We start from the raw sequence: 21,885 nt of genomic DNA, 5'->3' as shown, positions 1-21,885 counted from the left end.
TATATATATATATATATATATATAAACTCTTTTCTATTTGAGTATATTGTAAAATGCAATTTATTCCTGTGATCAAAGCTGAATTTTCAGCATCATTACTCCAGTCTTCAGTGTCACATGATCCTTCAGAAATCATTCTAATATGATGATTTGATGCTCAAGAAACATTCATTATTATTATCAATGGTGAAAACAGATGTGCTGCTTAATACGTCTGTTGAAACTGTCATTCATTTTATTTTTTCAGGATTCTTTGTTGAATAGAAAGTGCAATGAACAACATTTATTTGCATTTATTAAATGTATTTACAAAATATTTCTATTTAAAGGGATAGTTCACCCAAAAATGAAAATTACCCCATGATTTACTCAACCTCAAGCCATCCTAGGTGTATATGACTTTCTTCTTTCAGACGAATACAATCGGAGTTATATTTAAAAATGTCCTGTCTTTAGCTTTATAATGGCAGTGAATGGCCGTTTCTGTTTTGAAGTCCATCCAAGCGCATCCATCCATGATAAAAGTGCTCCACATGGCTCTGGCGGGTTAATAAAGGCCTTCTGAAGTGAAGTGATGAGTTTCCGGCAGACGGCCGTACGCAAGTCGATTTACGTCAAAAGAGTAACACTTGACGGTGTATGACGTAGGATGTAGGAGTATCGTAAGCTCTGACGCCTCTCGCGGTTCAAACAAACAGGTCTGGGCAACAAACTCAAGCTCCTCCGACATTTCTCTGTAAAAATTGTTGTTTTAGACTTCTAATTCGTGACTGGTGTTTTGTTTTGCTCGATCCTCTGCGCTTCCGCATTCGTCATTGCATTGTGCGTCAAGTCTTTCACCGTAAATCGATGCATACGGCCGTCTGCCAGAAGCTAGTTGTTTTAGCTCCTTCAGCTGTGTGGAGCACTTTTATCATGGATGGATGCACTTTGATGAACTTCAAAACAGAAACAGCCATTCACTGCCATTATAAAGCTTGGAGGAGACAGGACATTTTTTAATATAACTCCGATTGTATTTGTCTGAAAGAAGAAAGTCATATACACCTAGGATGGCTTCAGGGTAAGTAAATCATCATTTTCATTTTTGGGTGAACTATCCCTTTAAATATAAATATTTAGTAAAATTATGAATGTCTTCACTGTTTCTTTTGATCAATTTAATGCATCCTCAATGAATAAAAGCATTAATTCCTCTCTTTTGTTTTAATCTTGCCGCATATATTTGAATGGTATCGTTTCCACAAAAAATGTAAGCAGCAAAAACTGTTTTCCACATTGATAAAGATCAGAAATGTTTCATGAACATTAAATGATTTCTAAAGGGTCATGTGACACTGAAGACTGGTGTAATGATGCTGAAATCACTTTTCTTTTTCTTTTTCTTTTTTTTACAATATACTACAATAGAAAACAGTTATTTTAAATAGTAATACTATTTCACAATATTACAATTTTTAATGTATTTGTGATTAAATAAATGTAGCCTTGGTGAGCAGATGAGACTTCTTTCAAAAATATAAAAAATGTTTAATGTTTCCAAACTTTTGACAAGTACTGTACATTTACTTGAAAATTAAAACCGTGTTAGATACTAAGACTAGTTTTCAAAGAATGTATCTTGAATGAAGTTTATATTAGCAATCAGCAAAGCAGCTAAGTGGAGCGCAGTGGATTTGAACAGATATTCGTTTAATCTTACATTTTATCTTGTTTTATGTGAAGTTTAGATATGTTTTTTTATGGTAAAATGAGAAAAGCTCTGATTAAGAAAGAGTTTTAGCCAGTGTCAGCCCAGCACTTTAGCAGCACTTTTGTTACTTTTAATAAGCCATTACAATTACGGCTCCAGAGCCATAAATATCGCATTGAAAGGCACTGTTCCTCCCCGTCTCCCAAGATGCACCCTGACATCAGTGCCATTAGGAGCTCATAGATCTGTCCTTAAGACCGTCTGACAGGCTAATCTACATTTACAGCCTCTTTTACAGGTCTGTTCGGAGGGAATCCAACTGAGGAATCCACATCCCTTGATGAAGTGAAAGTTTAGAGACAAGAGCATTGCAAGTAAGAGGGGCACTTCGGCCATCCATTACCCAGTAATGGACTGAGAGAAAAGTGAGAACTGCTCTCTAATGGATGAAGGGGGTTGGTTTCCTGTTGGATTGCATCCATAAACTGAAGTGATTGGCTGTTGAAGTCATAGTGTGAACAGAAAGTCAATTTATACATATTCAGATCAACCATCCACCAATACTTCCATCATTATACACAGAAAGAAATGTGCTATAGGATTTGATTTGAGACCATTTTCACTCAGAAATTGCTTGTAAATTTTATAGTGTACAGCCATGAAGACATTGGCAGTTAATTGCTTGACATTAGATCACATTTAGTTATCATTTAGCCACTAATGCATTTATGTCCCACCCTAAATATTTGTTTTCCCCTTTGAAAATCTCGTTTCACTCAGAAATGTGTTGTGAACATGGGACTTTAAGTATATAGTACTGCATTCTGATAAGCTGTATATTTGTTTGCACACTACACCAAGTGCACTGCATGCTGTTTACACAAATCCCCAGTGAAATCAATCCATTCATTTTGTATAAACTGCCGTTGACTATCAGTGCAGTGCATAGAGCATCTCATTTGCTGACATGTTCTTTTTTATTATTTCACAATCAAGAAAAACAAAACACACGCACAAATTATAATGCATTAGTGATGTATCAAAACAACCTTGCATCTGTTATAAACCATTTGTATTTGAAAAACAAGAACAACCATTTAATGTTTTCGAAAATTAAACATGTAGCTTACAGAGGCATTAACATTGCGCTCAACATCTCGGCTAGCTAAACTTGGGGAAGGCTTGCTCTCCTGGGATTGTAGGCTTGTAAGCTAGCAGAGAATGCTAAAAGGAAATGTGGTCTCTTTAGCTGCTTGTGAATTATTCAGAGCTAATCTGTTTTGGAATGCGCCATTGCTCTACAACGCTATTAATACTCAACTGAAACAACATGCTTTCAGGAAAAAACAGCTTCAAATTGAGCTAAATCACTTGGTTTTCCAAAGGCAGAGAGCAGACAGAGGATTTCAAAATGGAAAAGACATCGGTCAAAATAATTTTTAACATTGACTGCAAGGTAACACTTTTTTAGAGATCTTTACTCTACTGTCATCAGGCATTGCTGATTGTATTACTGAATTTGAAACTACAAAAGAGTTAAGGCTCACAAACAGACACATCTGACTGGTTCTCGACAACAAAAGGTCTGTAAACAAGGATAACTCTCACGTTCTCAAATCAACTACAAATTAATGAATCTGTGAGATAAAAAAAAAAAAAAAAAAACAGACTGTTGAGGGGGAAAGGCAACTGGCTACTGGGAAAACTCCCATGACGCATTGCTCATGTTTTAAATATTCTGTTTGAGGAAGTCAGCTACACTGAAACTTGTCTTTGGGCCTCAGCGTGTGGTATTAATGTGGTAGGATCTGCGGTTCCTCTGTTCCAGCAGTGTATCTGTCTTGGAGATCACCCTGAGCTGTACTGGGGAACCTGTGGTTTAAAGCACTTCCCAAGGCCGCAGGTATTCCAGTATGCTGTGCAGCGTTCCTGAATATATTTGCTGTCTCAATAAAAAAAGTCACGCTTCCTTAAACCCAAGCCGGGTGGCTTGTTTTCGATGCGCAGCTCGTAGTTTCGTGTTCAAAGGGCTGGAGGTGAATAATCTGTCTTGAAGATTTATAGTAAACAAACTATGTTGCATAATGAAGTCATGAGTTGATGATTAACACATTGAGAATTCATTATAAACAAGGAGTATAACCCCACGTGTCCCATCATAACTGTTTTTTGTAGCGAACAGCAATTTGAGTGACAAAAACATTTGGCTAAGCTAACATAAGCAGCAGGTTAAAAAATGGGAAACATAGGCTCTGTTCCAAAAACTGCTTCTTAACTGAAATTAATCCTCATAAGTGGCCAATTTGGAACGGCAGCAACATAGCGCTCTACAACCGAAGAGCATAGGGGAGACAACTCACAATTGATTTTAGCAGAGTTTAGCATTAGCATGTTGCTAACCTAAACATTTGATACTCAAATATTTATATTTGTATTACACATCTCCATATAATCAACATCTTTCTTCACCCTCCATCTTGGATGGATTCTTTTCATTCATTGCAATATTGCTGCAGGAATTACTTTTTTTTATTTTTTTTTTTGTAGGCCAACCCGGAAGTTTTAGTTTCCTTGACAAAAGGCAAATATGGTTTTCCCATTGGCATGGGTGATGTGCATGGCTAAATTATTTATAATAAGTACTGCAGTATTCCATAAATAAATAAGAATGGTCAATTTGATCTCATTAAATACAATCTGCAGAAGTAAAACACTCAAGTTAGACTTCAAAGCAACTACACCACAATCCCATGACTTTAACTTCACCATCACTAAGCATCCTATAACTCTTTCAATCAATATTTAAAATCTAAAAAAAAAAGAGCAAGTGTATAAATACAATGATTTCACCAAGTACTACATGTTCCTGGATCAACATCTTTTTTGAACCTGGAGCAACATTCCAATCTGTCTCAGATTTGAAGGTCAAGTTAACATTTTATGTCAACTTTAGGCTTACAACCAGGGTTAAAGGTGCTTCAACATCAGTGTTATTCACCCATCATTATCCTCTGATTTTAGGGATAAGTTATGGGTAGGGTTAAGTTTAGTGGTAGGGATAGGGTTAGGACAACATTTTCGGACAGGAATATTGTTCCAGGATTAACAAATGATGATGTTTAATGTCCCTGACAACCTCTGCAGTTCCATTTGGCCACTTGTTAGCAACCAGCTTTTTCAAGGCAAGTAAAAGCTTTAAAAAAATCACAAGTGTGATATTATTTGTAAGGGCGAGAACCTGGTGCACTTGTGTCATTACTGATTAATAATAATAATAATTTGTTACATTTATATAGCGCTTTTCTGGGACCTCAAAGCGCTTCACATATGGAAGTGGGGAATCTCCTCAACCACCACAATGTGCAGCATCCACCTGGATGATGCGACGGCAGCCATATTGCGCCAGAACACCCACCACACACCAGCTTACTGGTGGATAGGGGTGTAACGATACATCGATATGGATCGATGCATCGATATAACGTCTAACGATACGATGCATCGATTCCACACTTAAAATATCAATATACACCTTTATTTTGACACTCTCCACATTCTCACGTAACATCCTTCCGCCAAAGCGCACATTTTCGTTTACTCACCAACCGCCTGCCGGTGTGTAACGTTAATCTCCTCATCTGAAAAAGACGCCTGACAAGACTGACTAAACCCTAAACAAGTTTTTTTCACAAAAGTCGGTATTGTCCGCTGTCAAGGCATCGCGAGTTCATGTTTTACAGCAGAAACAGACAAGCACTCGCACCCTTGTTGGTGAACACAACACGATAAGTCAGTTTTAGCGACTCAGCGCGCAGTATTCAGGTCAGATGTCACTTTGAAAAGACGCGCTGGCTAAGAGGAGTTTAGTCAAAGCTGACTAAAAGTGATCGAGGATGGATAATTTCAATGAACTCGTGATATCTTCTTCAGGGCGTTTCATTTTCACGTAACCTTACTAAAGCAGCTCGTTTAGTGGTGAGGGAAAAGCTCTCTGTACTGCGTGTACGTTATCACAACAACAAAGTTTGTTAGGCGTCTATGTCAGCTGAGGAGATTAACGTTATGAAGATTAACCGAGTGTTGTATTATTTATCATAGCAATTACTTGGTTTTGTTTGACTCAGAAAGATGAAATGTGAATGTATCTGCTCTGCTCTGCTCTGCTAAAAAAAAAAAAAACTTTTAACATATTAAAGCATACTTTCAATTAACTTTAATTTTGTAATTTACCTGTATTTTTTAAGTTATTATTATTATTAATCAAAACATCCCAGCTGCAGTTTGATTGACATTACTTGGATGCACAATAATAATAAAAAACATGATTTATGAAAATGAACAAGAACGGAGTACTTGCAAATGGCCACTTCTGTTATAAATGTCCCAATTGGGAGAGGGTGTGCAATTTTCAAAGAGTTTAATTAAACGTTTATGTTATATATTTTGATTGCATTTGTGAGTTAATAAAAACGTAACTGGTTGTGTGAACATAATATCTAAATATCGATTAATCGATCGATATAGCCCTGAATCGAATCGAATCGTATCGTGGAATTTTTTTAAGTATCGGAAAATATCGTATCGCTGGCTGAGAGAATCGATATCGTATCGTATCGTGATGAACTGTCCAATTTACACCCCTACTGGTGGAGAGGAGACAGTGATGAAGCCAATCAGTATATGGGGATTATTAGGAGGCCATGATGGACAGGGGCCAATGGGCAAATTTGGCCAGGATGCCGGGGTTACACCCCTACTCTTTTTCGAAGGACATCCTGGGATTTTTAATGACCACAGAGAGTCAGGACCTTGGTTTAACGTCTAATCCGAAGGACGGTGCTCTATGACAGTACAGTGTCCCCGTCACTACACTGGGGCGTTAGGATCCACACAGACCACAGTGTGAGCACCCCCTACTGGCCTCACTAACTCCAACGATGCGTTTTATGTTGTAGAATAAAGCATGCAAATATCTCTAACTTCTATAAACCACAGACCTTAATTCAGGAATTTAAAAAAAAATAAAATAAAAACAAAGACTGACTTCAAGACAAAAATAATAACTTATTTCCAAGATCTTAGAACTCATTCCTAAAGCATGATGGGATTTCCTTCTCCGCATCACATATGCAAAGCTATCTTAGAATTTTGTCAAAAGAAAGTATCCTAGAAGGGATAATCTTGATGCCTACCTTTTGCATCAGGAGTGTCACTGATCCCCTAACATGTATCTTACTCTATACAGACAGCTTAGTAGGTATGGAATGGAGCCAAATAACTTATTTTGAATTGCAGCTGTTATGTACCAACAGTCTTGGTAAGTAGAGACCATTACCGTGATATAAAATGGCATGATTATATAATATTTTGGTCATATTGCCCACTCCTAAAGTGACGGTTCTCTACTGAGGCAGAGTAGAAGGACATTGATTTACAAGCTACAAGTGGTGGAAAAATCACACACACTCACTGCACAAACTCTGACCTGCATCTTGTCTGCAGGTCAATTGCATTGTGTACCCGTGCAATGCAACCGTGCATCTAATTCATTAATCAACGGTTCAGTTTACAAACATCAAACAAGCCCTTAACTATTACACCTATTGATCAGGGTGGAGCTCCTGTGACAAGGTCAAGTCACACCTCATTAGTCCATCATTACCATCCTTGATTCAACCGTTTGAGCCTGCTGACTTTTTCTGAGATAGGACAGGGGGAAAACCCGTTCATTCCCAGTGGATGCTTCTCTTTTTCAGGCATTTCAGCTTCCAATGTACTGGCTCACGAAATAGGGCATAGTGGCAAAAAATTCCCTGCATGTACAATTTGTGGGCCACTGGTGCTGATGGAAAAGGGTAGAGTTCTGGAAGGGGGATGAATAATGTATTGGCAAAAGGCCTAGCTGTGTGAAAAGCTCTCGTTAATATGTTGGCACTGTGTTCACTGCCTGAGAAGAACAGGGGGAGAGACATCTTAATAGCAGCTTTCCCCATTCGACTTGAGACTCCACAGGGCACTAAATTGTTACCTGAGCCCAAGTCGAGTCTATGTGACTGACAAGCTAATAGCCATCTGCCTCTATGTTCTTTTGATCCAGTGCTATTATGAGACTTAAGCCTGAGATCAACCAAGTAATTACAACGAGAACAACAAGGCAAGTGTCTATAGATGCCCTGAGGAACAGCAAGGTCTTTCCAGTGCAATTCATGCCATAGTTTGCAACTCTTGGGCTAATCTGGGTGGTTCGTAGGAGATTGAGAGAACCCGAACCTACCACTTTCAGAGGAGAACTTAAAGGGGACATATCATGCTAAATCCACTTTTTTGGCCCTTAAATGCATTTTGTTGTATATTTGGAGTGTTTAGAAGTACAGAAAAGTTGAAATTATTCTCTTCAGGTGGTTTGTTGATATCTTTATATTCTGTTTTGGCCTTATTTTTCAACCTGTTCCGATTTTTCTGCTCTCTATGACGTTTTGTGAACTATTCGTCTATACGTCACAGTATTTGCAGCGGAACTGCCAAATAAGGACATTGACTTCCAGCCCAACACTTCGAGCAATCCGCCATTTTTATTTCTCGCTGCAATTTTGTAGTCCAAGCTAAAAGATGCAGAAGTTACGAGAGGGTAAGTTAAAATGTTCGGTTGTTGGATGTAGTAACCCACACGCTTCATTACACTGTCTAATGTAGATGAACTGCCGCGCTTGTGACAGGGCGCATGTTTAACTGAAAGAACGAGCAGAGAGAGAGAGACCCGGTCGCGCGCACGCACTCTCTCTCTCTTCGGAGCCAGGCGAAAATGTAAACAAGACTTCACCGTCTCCAAACTAGACGCTGTCTTGCTCTCTCTCCCTCACACATATTAATCAAAATAAATCGACACGGTGGTAAAAGGTCGGAAGACCAAAGTTTCATGTGTAAATACAGTAACACACCATTGCGATACATCCATATGAAGACGTTGTTCTGCAGGTTCGTCGTCTTCATTTTCATCTCGCTCCGGCTCCGACTCTGGCTCGAACATGTAAGGCTGGCTGGACAAGTCTTCCGTTGTTGACATTTTGTTAATAACGTGTGAATAAAAAGTTTCTGTGCCGCTAGATAATCGTATCTCTGATATCAAACTACAAAAATGGCCGAACGGGGTGGAGTTGAACCGAGTGTCACCTCTGCATCCTGGAGAGGGGGCGGGGTATGAAGTGTCTCAATTGTATTTAAAGAGACCGCACCAAAACGAGTTGCTCTCAGACGCACATCAGAAAAGGGGTAGAAAAGGGGCCTGTGGAGCTATAATAATGAGGAATTCAGACCCAAGCATTGCAGTTCCGCTTTATATAGACTACAAATGTATGATTTATATGTAAAAAGGAATGATTTAAAAGCATGATATGTCTCCTTTAAGGCAAGACAACTGTGAAATTAAAGTGACGACCACTTCCACTGGAGATGACACTAAGGGCCCTATTTTAACGATCTAAGTGCATGGTCTAAAGCGCAAGGGCGCAAGTTCACTTAGGGCGTGTCCAAATCCACTTTTGCTAGTTTAACGATGGGAAAAATGGTTGGTCTAAAAGGGTTGTCCCTATTCTCTTACTGAGTAATGGGTATACCAGTAGTGAATGGGTGTGTTTTGGGATTTACGTGCGTCAAACCAATCAGAGTCTCATCTCCCATTCCCTTTAAATGCCAGTTGCGCTCGCACCATGGCAGATTCGCTATTTACATGACGGAATTTGATAGTGGAAAGACCGAAGCCGTCTCCAGAGCGCAAACGGATCTGCTCGTGCGCGAGGTAAAAGTGCGCAAGCAGACCATCTACGGGACAAGCCAGATTCCACCATATCTTTATGTATACAATAATAATCTTTTACATTGTAATCCTTTTATTTTAAATATTTGGCATGTTTGTGTGCTGCTGTGCATTTAATAAGCAGAGTGTACGTGCGTTGTGGACCCGCCTATAGGCGCACATTACTAAAACACTCTTTAAATAACAAAAAAATATATATTGCAGCATTGACTTTAGACCAGGTTTCAGTTGGTCAATAGCACAGTCTATTTCTGTTGCTCAAAATAGCAACGCACCAACAATGCGCCCGAACACCCCTCGTTTTCAGACCAGAAGCCCATGGGCGCACAGATGGGCACAAATGCATTTGCTATTTAAACAATGTGGCGCAGGACGTGAAAATGATAACTGCGTCAGTCTAAAAAAAGCAAAAAACCCTTGCATCGCGCTTGCCGCTGCATTGCGCCGGGTGTAAGATAGGGCCCTAATTGTTGAATTGATTTATTCGAAGCAGGGAACTTTTTCAATCTTGGTCCACTTAGTCCATCTCTTAGATGTAATCCAGGATAGTGACACTCAGACAAATGAATTCCTAAACTAATTATTAAGACAAATATTAACAGATATTGATCACATTTCATGAAGACACCTTCTGGGGCAAAGAATAAATCTAGTAATTTAGCAACAATTAAGATTCAAAGAGCTGGAGGCCACAAGCATTTATCATCGGATGTTCAGGCTTTCCTAGATCTTGCGGCTACGGGGAAGAAAAAGTTACAAAACTAGGATTTTCTCTGACATCTGAGATTCACAAATCTTACCCTAGTGCATTTCAAGAATAGAAAACATGTCAGAGCTGCCTGTGTTGACAGTGGCTCTGGATAACGATGAATTTCAGGAAGTAGGTATGGTTCATTTTATCTTCTGGGCCTTGCAGAGGTGTAAACAATATCAAGAAGTTTGCATTCAGATGTATTTAGTCTAAAATAAGCCCAATAATTAACGCATTGCCATATTTGTAATGATCTTGGATAATTTTATGCTAATTTCAGATCATTTATTATCGTAATATTACAAATTCAAATGGCCTCGCAGATGTTGCATTCGCATCTAAAAGAATACAATACAATTAATGTTGCCAGAAGTGACAGTGTAGCACCAACACTTAAATGTACACCCACCTCATTAATGTTTAGTCCACAGTCTCAATTTCAGTCAACACTTTTGCTATTGTAGTCATTATCTGACAGTTGTCTTGCCAAATGAGATACTGTGCTTCCTAGATGGCATATTTACACAAACCCGGCAAGGGATAATTACTCCATTCGAAAACATAGAGAGCTGCTTTGCTGCCTGCATAGGCAGCTGCCTACTAAGCTGACAGATTTGGAACACTCTACATTTGCAGTATCTTTGCAAGTGAAATGTGTGGGAGATTCATTCCTGTAGCTCAAACAGAAGAGCATGGCACTATCAACGACAAGATTATGAGTTCGACTCCCAAGGACTGCATGAACTGATAAAATTGTTTTATAAATGTATTTACCTTTTATGGATAAAGGTATCTGCCAAATTAATATGTAATTGAGACTCAACTTTAGACTGATTCCAGTACAGTTTGTCTTTAGCATGTTGCTGAGCTAACAGTGTGATACAACTGATTCCAGTATAATTTGCCGTTAGGATGTTGCTAAGCTAACAATGTGATACGACTGATTCCAGTACAATTTGCTGTTAGCATGTTGCCAAGCTAACAGTGTGATACGACTGATTCCAGTACAGCTTGCCGTTGGCATGTTGCTAAGCTAACACTGTGATAGGACTGATTCCAATACAGTTTGCTGCTAGCATGTTGCTAAGCTAACAGTGTGATACGATTGATTCTAGTAGTTTGATGGTAACATTTTGCTTAACTAATTACGTGATACAACTGCTTCCAGTACAGTTTGCCATTAGCATGTTGCTAAGCTAACAGTGTGATACGACTGATTCCAGTTCAGTTTGCTGCTAGCATGTTGCTAAGCTAACAGTGTGATACGACTGATTCCTGTACAGTTTGCTGTTAGCATTCTGCTAAGCTAACAGTGTGACTCTCTAATAAGCACAAAAACGCATAGTACATGCATATGATGCCTTAAAATGCTGACTAGGCAGGTTTTCGAACAGAGCGTTTTGTATTTTGCTGTGATCCAATCCTGGATATGATTAATACCTCAAAAGTAATAAAATGATATGAACACACTGCCATTTTGAATTCACTGATTGATAAATGACTTGAAACTAGTCTGGCGGAGTGCTGTCATCTCCAGGGCCTCTGCATACATTGTGCTTATAAGCTGTAACTGATGAAAACATTGTCTGTGACACTAAAGTAGACGGATCAAAGGTTGTAACCTGATTCTTTTGAGTCTGAACTGCTGCAAGTGATCATTTTCACAGTTGCAGTTTGGATATCATCCAGCTAAGTCTTCAAAGGAATTTGGAGACATAAAAGATGATGATAGAGAGATTCAAATAGCTCAATTTCTTTCCCTTTGTTCCCCGAGCTGATCTAAAATGTGCAGGAAAGTGCAAACAATGGGGATCACAACTTTGAAACTATAAACTATGAAGACATACCCAACACTGGCATCAGGAACTTGCAGAACAGGACAATTAATGACTTCATTACGCATTGATAACACTGTAATGGAGACAGCCTAATTAGTGGTATTTGCAAGACTATTACATTTAGTGATGTACTGAAATTAACATTCTTGCCTAAAACCTGCGGATATAGGGCTGCCGATAAGGATGGCGGTGTTAGGCTCTCACTGCCTGTATACTGCATCGGTCAGACAGGTGCGCGGTGAAGTCATGCTCATTGTCTGACTGAATTTCTCGACGTGCCGTTTATAGCTGTAAACGCTGCACCCAACAAAACTTTTATTTAGATTTCAAGAGTGCCTGTTACACCTCAACAACATTCAAGACCTTGATTACATCCAAACCACAAAAAGCTGTTCAAAAAACAAACTCTCATTTAATATTAATCCATCCACTTTCTCCTTGGCTGCCCTCATCTCAGGCATGAGTGTGTTTATTTGGGCAAGAGCATCTGAACACCCTGACTACTCAAAACCGAATCACAACCTCGGCAGAATCTTTTGATGAGAGATCAGTCAACACTTGAAGTCACTTCTCTGCAATATTAAAGGCAGGTTAGCCCTAGGGATGTCCTGAATTGTATTTGATGATTCCTTTCAAATGCACACAAAACCTTAGGACAAGGGAAGGGATTTTATTTTGATTAAAGATTAAAAAAAATTATGATTTGCACGCTAAATCATTTATAATAATTACTGCGATATTCCATAAAAATAGGTTTTGTCAATTTTGATTTAATGGTGATTTTAATGATTTTAATGTTCTCTGGACGTTAAAAGTTTTAAAAGTTCTCAAAATGTAAAAGTTTTCTTGGTTATACAAACGTTAAGGCAACATTCAATTGAATCATTTTGCAAACATTATGGGAATGTTACTTTTTAAATAACTGAAATACGTAACATTTAAAAAAAAAGTCAAGACGAACGCCCAACTTAAAAGTTTCAGAAAAACATTCCATGATTGATGTATAAATAATGTACTAACATTTTGAGAACATCATTTAAGATCAGATTTCTTGAACAAACATTCTATTAGCGTTATTAGAGGAACGTTTTTTTCGAGAACCGCTTACCTGGGAATACACCATCCCAAGAGCATTCAACATTCAACGTCTTTTTTAGAAATTCTCTCAGGTGCATCTTCTCCTCTAGTGGATAGAAGTTCAGTGAGCATGTTTAATTCAAATCAAATGAAGCACGTTAAAGTCTTGATGTCAGCGGTTATGTGCACACATATACTGCAAACATACTGTTGCTCAGGATAATGAAGTCGAAGGCATTCCACATCACACACAGCTGTGTTCTCAACCATATGAAAAAGCGTTTCCGTTGTCTCCCACAGGATAAGCGTAGTGCCACTTGTGTGCCAAAGCAATAAGAGTGATAAACAGTGCGAACTGCCACTCATACAGGATAATCAAATACGCAAATTAGGATCATTAATAACTGTCTACTCTCTTCAGATCCTGAGTGGACTGTAAATTGCTTCATAAATAAAAATTAATAAACAAGCCGGGGTGGTTGAGAAATCTGGCACTCAACGCTAAGATGACAAATACGTGGAGGTAGGTGTGGACGTAGGTGATAGGTTTGCTTCAGTTTCTGTCTGCAAAATAAACTCTACACATAAATTCACTGAAGAAGAAGTGAAAAAGGCTTTCGATAAAGTGAGAAATGTTGCTAATCTGAGCTTTCTATACCACACTGACAGAAGAGATATATTCCACCTCATGCAGAGCTAAATCGGACAGTACGCCCAATTAACAGAATCTGCTGAGTGCTAAAAAGTCTCTGAGGGTGTGTGAATCTGGAGGGAATCCATATGCAAGGTGTTACAACACAAAGATAGCTACTCACAGCTTTCTATATGATTTTTATTTTATTTTATTTTTACATTCATTTCATTTGCATTAAGTATAGCAGTTTATAACACACCAACGGTCAAAAGTTTGAAATATTTAACACTTTCCCTGCCAGTGTTTTTGAAAAAAGTTTTTGTGATCAGTTTCACAAAAGTTTCATGGCCCCCAGAAAATGTTGTTGTATGAATATCTGAACATGCAATGTATCAAAAGAAAGAACAGACTCTGCTTTTAGACAAATAAACCCTGTTTTATTCTAGCTTCATGCATTATTTTTTATCGACACTTGAAAGTGGGTATGTTTCATAAAAAAATTAAGCAAAAAGCTGAAAGCTGAGAAAGCTGAGCAAAAAGTTGAGAAAATCATGTTTTTGTCAAAGATTACATCCAGATCTGATTCATAACGATGATCAAAACACAGATGGAGTAGATCAAGTCCATCATCACCCCCAAAGATTCACAGTCCTAGAGCTCATCCTGGGTCGACATTTCATCTGTAACTTTAGCCTGTTTTGATTTATGCTGTTTAATGTTGATGATCGCGTTATTTTACATATGCATATGATTACATATGATATCGCTTGTTTCTGCTTCTACTTCAGAAAATGCATTAGATCGCCCCCTACCGTACAACAGTGAAAACACAGAAAGCCAAATTTCCGTCAATGGCACAGAAGTGTTGTACGGTGGCCGAGAAGTGCAAAACAAATCACAATTCCGAAAAAAAATAAAAAATAAAAAAATCCAAAAACAAAACAACAAATTATAAAGGCAATGGAAAGACTAAAAACAAATTAACAAGTCAGAAAACACAACAACAATTCTGAAAACATATTAACAAATCAAAAAACACAACAACAAATCTGAAAACATGATAACAAATCAAAAAACGCAACAAATCTGAAAACATGATAACAAATCAAAAAACGCAACAAATCTGAAAACATGATAACAAATCAAAAAACACAACAACAAATCTGAAAAACAAAATAGCAAGTCAGAAAACACAACGACAAGTCAGACAAAACGGAAAAGGTAGGTATATGTGGCGAATGGAATACTGACCGCTGATTGGACGAGACATCTGTCAATAAAGACATGCAAGAAAGTGCAGCAGACTGCAGCAGGAGAAAGTCGACTCGCGTATGCATGTGTAAACATTATAGCTGTCTATTTAACCGGCTAATATGCGATTATTATGAAAAAAAAAAAAAAAAAAAACTTTCTACCACTATCTCCTTTGGTCAGACAAAATGAAAAAAAGAACCCAATCTGGTAAAATGGGAGAGTGTCGTGTAGAGTACCGTTTAGCTTTTGACGCGAACGTCCTGAGTTCGAGACTTCCTTTTCCCGATCCCTTTCTTCTCCCTATACCCATCTCTTATCAATTTCAGAGAGGTATTTCATTTTAAAATGTCAGAAAATGAAGAAAATGTTTACAAATGTAAATAAAGTGTAACAGGTACTTAACAGCACTGATGGGCAGTAACGCGTTAGAAGTAACGCGTTACTGTAATCCGATTACTTTTTTCAAGTAACGAGTAAAGTAAGGGATTACAATTGCAAAAACAGTAATTAGATTACTGTTACTTCCCCGTAAGCAGGCTGCGTTACTGCGTTATACTGCGAGACTGTCTCGTGACGTGAGCCGTGACTCGTGAGTGACAATGACATGAGCGCCACGAAGTCAGTGGTAAACACTATGGCAAGCGATCGCGTTCAAAAGTCTTTAAACAAAACGCGTGAATTTAGACGCGTCAACACGCACCGTTTGTCCGTGTTCAGGCGTCATGTTTATTCATGAACGATGTCGTAATGGTAAACTGTATGCACGTGCAAACATCAGACGTTATATTTGTTCATGAGGGATAATGCATTGGTACGTTGTGAGTGATGTCAGTCTTATGTCATGATTTGTCATGCCTTTTTAAGTTGCTCGTTTAACGTTCTTTCCCAAGGTAGAAAAGTCAACAGCTCTTAGAATGGGTCTTTTATTTTAGCAAACTGCCAAAAAACCTTTTCAGACTGTGTGCAGCTGAACCAAGAAAAACGTAAGATTGCATGGAGCTGATAAGCATGAATGGCAGAAGAAAAAGACTGCAATTAAAAAACAAAACAAGAGAAAATTATTTTAATGCAAGCAATAAAAAAACTGCACACATCAGCTGTGGAATAAAAGAAAAGAAATGCATGATCAACTAGATTAAGGCAAACTCCTGTCTTAATGTAAACCCTGTCCACCACCCCCAAAGGTTTCACAAAGTTATTCTTGCCACTGTAACTTATGGCTTCCTAAAGACAGGTTTATGGGTAAATAAATGAATAATAATAAAAAATATATACCAGGGCTCAACATTTAAGCCTTTTCATTTGTCCTTCGGTCGGTCATTCACTTGTCCGAGTAAAAACATTTGTTAGAACAGGAAAAAAAATTGATTTTTTTTGTGTGTGTTGTAAATATAATTTATTCCGAATCAGTATTCTTATCAGTTCAGTCAGCTTTAACATATATAAATCGGCATATTTATGATATTTTAACCTTTATGAAGGGCATTTTTCAAAAGTAACTAGTAAAGTAACTAGTAAAGTAACTAATTACTTTTGAAAATAAGTAATCAGTAAAGTAACTGGATTACTTTCTTGGAGAAGTAATCAGTAATCAGTAACTAATTACTTTTTCCAAGTAACTTGACCAACACTGCTTAACAGACCTATGATAATCTATTTGCACTAAATAGTATCAAGCTCATCTAGAATGGCCTCTGCCAACTTTAAATCTAAGAAAAGTTTCCATTGGCAAGAAAATGGAATTTACACAATGCATTACACTGCAGTTATGAGAGTAATGTTTTGTATTATTGGACATGAAATAATTTTTTATTTGACATTATATCCTTTAAATATGAGAAACCACCAGTAGGTGGCGGCAATTGACAGGCTTAACGAATCAGTCATTCAAACAATTTGTTAAAACGACCGATTCATTCAGGAACAAAAGCATGTGTGTTGCTCGGAGTCACAACCGTTTTGCTGTGGCGTAGTTTGGAATCATGTGACACTGAAGACTTTTAAAATACATTCAAATAGAATACAGTATTAATGTTTTTACTTTTTGATCAAATAAATGCAGCCATGGTAAGCATAATAGTCTTCTTAAAAAAAAAAAAAAAAACAGTCTTCTTTATTTCAAACGTTTGACCGATAATGTATATTATTATAATATAGCAGAGAAGGCACAAAATTATTTTAATTAACCTTTTAAGACAAACTTTCATCCTAGATGTGAAACATTGTGCATTCAAGTTTTTTTGTCATTTCTTAAATCCTTTCCCCTAGAACAACAAATTTATGACTGCAATGTTTTTAAAAATTGTTTTAACAAACAATTAACAATTTCCTTCTGTTGTGTTTCATGAATGAGGCTCAATGTCCCTATCAGTACAAGTGCAACATTCATTATCCGCAAAAATTTGGAGCCATAAAGTAACCACCGCGAAATGCCCTGCCAAACAGCTGAGCACTGTTGTTTTTGCCAACATACTGACCTCTCTGCCAAAGGCTCCTTGGAAAGTCGAAACACATATCATAGGAAGTCTTTCCCTCGAGCACTTAAAGCACTTTACGCTCAAAATCCGGTGCATTTTAAAGTATTTACATAATACATTTCACCAAAGAAAGAAAGAAAGAAAAGAAAGAAAAAAGTGTTTAATCTCCCCTTACTCTCCAAAAATCAACACAACATGACATTCAGAATCCATTTTACTTCCATAATGCAACATATTTCAGCAAGAAACAGGATACTGAATAACATAAAAAGTAGGATGGGAATTTTTTTGTTCCATCTGAAACTTATGAAATGTGGTTATTACCAATGCAGTTGGAGGGGAGTCCAAAAGTAAAGTCCTTTTAAGGTTACAAGGACACATTTTTTCTTTAAAATGCGCTGATGAATTGTTCATAATAAGACTAGGAATTTGTATTAAGGAATTATGGTCAATTTTCAGTTGCACACAAAATCGGTGGAATATTAGCATAAATCATCTGTTAACATAACATGATCTCCACAAATCAGTTGAATTCTTTCAAAGAACTGGTTCAATGTTATTGGTTTAATAAGTCTTTAGTAAGTCTGTGAATTGAAGAATCACTCGGACCATTTCAGTTCAGTTTATCCCAGATTAGCCTGGGTTTCCCCATGCAGCCTTGCGCGCAGCACGATTTTATTCACACTGCTAGGCAGCCTGGACACCATGGACCAGATTTTCCCCTCAAAAAAGGAACCAATCACAGAACGGGGAGGGAGCAGCAAGACGATGACGACGTCTATGCGACACACCGAAGCAGTTTGTTTATATCTATGGATCCAACATGGCATCAGACGTGAAGTTACCTTTCGATGCAGCCTTAGATAGTGTTCTAAGTAGTTTAGAACGCAAGTTTATTTCGTCTAATTCCTCGTCGAATTTCTGTCGCTCTACATACGTCATCTGGTATAATTGAAACGATTGGCTATGATCTACGTACAGGCACATTTGATAGACATTCGTAGCGCCCAATAAACGGCTCTGGGCATTCGTAAACCACGCCTCAAATACGAGAAAATGAACATGTGGTTCCCAGCCCACGTCTCAATGAGAAAGAGGTCTGACGTTAGCCAGGCTAATCCCAGATCCTGCCAAACAGCTATGAGCACAAACTGATTCTTTGAACTGATTCAAACGATTCATTAAAAACGATCTGACTCAAGAGACCGATTTGTTTACAAACTGACCAACCACAAGACTTCACATATTTTTAAGAAGCGTGAAACAATCATGAGGTTATTTGGTCGATATACCAACCCCAATTTATCTTCATGTCAGGTTACACCTTCCCATCTAATTTAAGTTAAGGGAGAGTAATTGGCTTCACTCACTACTGAGGGCGATGTTTGGAATGAATCCTCTTTCCTTGGGGCGCTTTGTTTTGTGTGAAAAGTGTCTCAGAGACACAACATCTCCACTGTTGATAGACATTTGTGTTGTTTAAATATTAATTAATTAGATAGGTGAAAATTTTGTTGGGTAAACACTGCAAATTTCCTATTGATGGTTCGCAGCCGTCTTCAACGATCACCTTTGTGTTGCCGAAATAAATGAGTAACATAATCCAAACATTTCACAGTGAATAAGGCTTGTATTTAAAAATATTAAGGCGAGACACTACAGGTGAATATGGTAAAATTTTTAAATAGCAGATATCACCAGGAAACTTTCCCAGTTGATTACTACATTAAGATGAGAAAAAAATGTATTACAAGCTTTCAGTAATTTAATGTTTCAATATACAAATTAGGCATTATCTAATTAAATATGCGCTAATTTGCATATATTTACAAAATGAAATCTGAGTATTGGATAAAGCCAGGTTCAAAATTATTTTTTTCATTGTGTTCACATAGATGGGAAAAAAATTACAGAGGGATTTATGGATATCTACTTTTGTTATCCTGTAAATCAGAATATACTGTCAATAGCCTTAAAAAAATGATTTTCACCATGTTTTTTGGAATAAAATGTTATATAAATCAGGCTAGGAATAATATATTTACAAATCCCTCTGTAAATGTCTTCATAATATAACTAGGTACAAGACTGGAGAGTTTGGTATAGGTGCTACTGAAGTGGAGATTTCGGACTTGGAGTATGAGAGAAAAGTCATTTTGAGAAAGCGGGCTTTAAAGATTTATATCAGCCAATGAGATTGCACATTTAGAGTTAAATCCCCCTTTTACTTTCACTATCGGTTGCTGATAAAAAGGAAATGACCATATTTGGATCCGACAGCATTGTACAGGAGAGAGAGAGAGCTTTCTAACGATGTATGTGATGACAGGGTGCAGACAGCAATTGCGGAGCAGCGGGATGATTTACAATGCCAACTTTTGTTTAATTTTTGAGAAATCTACAGATGCAAACAGACAAAGTCTAGTAAAAAAAAGACCTAAATGTGTATTTTTCACCACAAGTCTGAAAGAAGACATGATATTGAAGACAAATATCCCAAAATCGCAAAATCTCAAAATCTTTTTGCCTGCCGTGTCTTGCCTTAAACTGTAAACACTGATTAAACTGACAGGTTGCTATTAAAACAACCAAAAAGGAGTCTTTGCAACACTTGTTTACTCATGCAGAGACTGCTTTGAGTTCTTCAGGACTCTATCTTCAAAGACTTGTTGTTTATTGTTTTGCCTGACTCACCCGCTTCTCTGGAAATCTGCATGAAGGCCTCGACTCCTTTCTCGCCGTAGCTTCCCTCCGAGGCAACCGTGGACACGTAGTTCCATCCCATCGATTTCACTATATCCACCATGGCCTGGGCCTGGAAGGAGTCGGGGGGCACGACGCGAGAGAAGAAATCGTAGCGGCGGTCATCGCTCAGTTCTGGAGCGGTGGAGGCGTAGCTGATCTGCGGAATCTGAAACCAGATGAAAAGACAGTGCTTAGATTTGCGGTCGCCGCGGTTGGAAAGCTCCTATAATGGAAAATGACAGACTGTTCCCCGTCATGATTCTGTATTGAATGTCAATTACTCAAACTTTCACAGGCAATTGTATCTGCCGTCTGTCTCTTTGACGTGGTCATAATATGAATGCTGGTCTGCAGCGGGTTCTTGCAATGAATCTTATATGAAATGAAAATTGAGACAAGGCTGCACTGACTTTGAATCTCTCTCTAATAATGTAAGGGTAGCACTTTTTTTAAACTTTACTTTACAGTCCTGTTCTCCATGTATGTACTTATTATAGTTATTATAATAACTGGGTTAATAACTAGGCAATAACCCTGACGTACACCTAAACCTAAAATGAACCCATGTAGTTACCTTATGTTAACCAGTACTTTCTTAGGTAAGTATACAGGTAAGTGCATGTACTGTAAAATAAAGTGCAACCAAACTGAGCTAATGTGGCACTATCAACCTTTATATATATATATGGTTGTTGTGTCAAATATTTCTTTGTAAGAAAAAAAGTTAACCACTTCAAGCCCCTTCAAATTAATTAATACAAAACACGTTTGAGCTTATATTCAGTATTGTTAGTTAAGGCATTAACTAATTAACTCTTTCCCCGCTACTGACGGAATTTTCCAGCTTTCCGTATTTTCACTGTTATATGGTAGGGGGCGCTATGACACATTTTCATAAAGAGTACTGAACCTCCTGATCAAAACACAGGCAAAAAAGAAGAAAAACTAGTGATATCGTACGTAGATGTAAAATAACGCGATCATCAACATTAAGCAGCATTTAAATCAAAACTGCGTAATGTTACTAAATGAAATGTCGACCCATGACAAACTATAGGAATGTGAAGCTTTGGAGGTGTTGATGGATTCGATTTACTCCATCTATGTTCGTTCTGAATCCGAATAAAACATGGTTTGTTTTATTCTGATCTTTCTTTTGATATATTGCATATTCAGGTACTCATATAAAAAAATATTCTGGGGGCCATGACGTTTTTGTGAAAATGGTCAAAAATGCTGGCGGTGACCAGCATCTTTTTAAAAGCAATGCTGGCAGGGAAAGAGTTAATGTGGCTTTACTGGCAATAACAATATTGAATCAACAATGGCTGTTTGATCAATTCTGATTCTTCCTACTGAAAAAAAAAAAAAAACATATGCTTTAAGTATTTAGCCGCTTTCCGACCAAGTAGTTACAGGAACTTAGTTCTAGGAACTGTCCACTTCTAAACAGTTCTAAGAACTACTCTCCCCCAAACTCGGTTTTGCTGTTTGCGTTCGCACTGGCCAAGTGGCCATAGGAACTGGTAGGAGGGGTAAGGGAGTGACGCAAGCACGATGACTTTTATTTTGACGGCGCGACGGACCTTTATTTTGGCGGCGC

The 21,885-nt window shown here is 37.8% G+C and overlaps 1 protein-coding gene across 2 annotated transcripts in view; it reads right to left on the bottom strand.

Moving 5' to 3' along the window:
- grm7 (glutamate metabotropic receptor 7) overlaps positions 1 to 21,885 on the bottom strand; it is a 217,327-nt gene that overhangs the window by 134,151 nt on the left and 61,291 nt on the right. For both annotated transcript variants that reach the window (XM_079889895.1, XM_079889896.1), the window contains exon 2: positions 20,232 to 20,448. In XM_079889895.1, coding sequence (XP_079746021.1) covers positions 20,232 to 20,448 — 217 coding nt within the window. The remainder of the gene's footprint in view (positions 1 to 20,231; positions 20,449 to 21,885) is intronic.

This window comes from Squalius cephalus, assembly GCF_949319135.1.
Source record: "Squalius cephalus genome assembly, chromosome: 13".
In the NCBI taxonomy this organism is placed as follows: domain Eukaryota; kingdom Metazoa; phylum Chordata; class Actinopteri; order Cypriniformes; family Leuciscidae; genus Squalius; species Squalius cephalus.
This window is presented reverse-complemented; position numbering and strand designations above follow the sequence as displayed.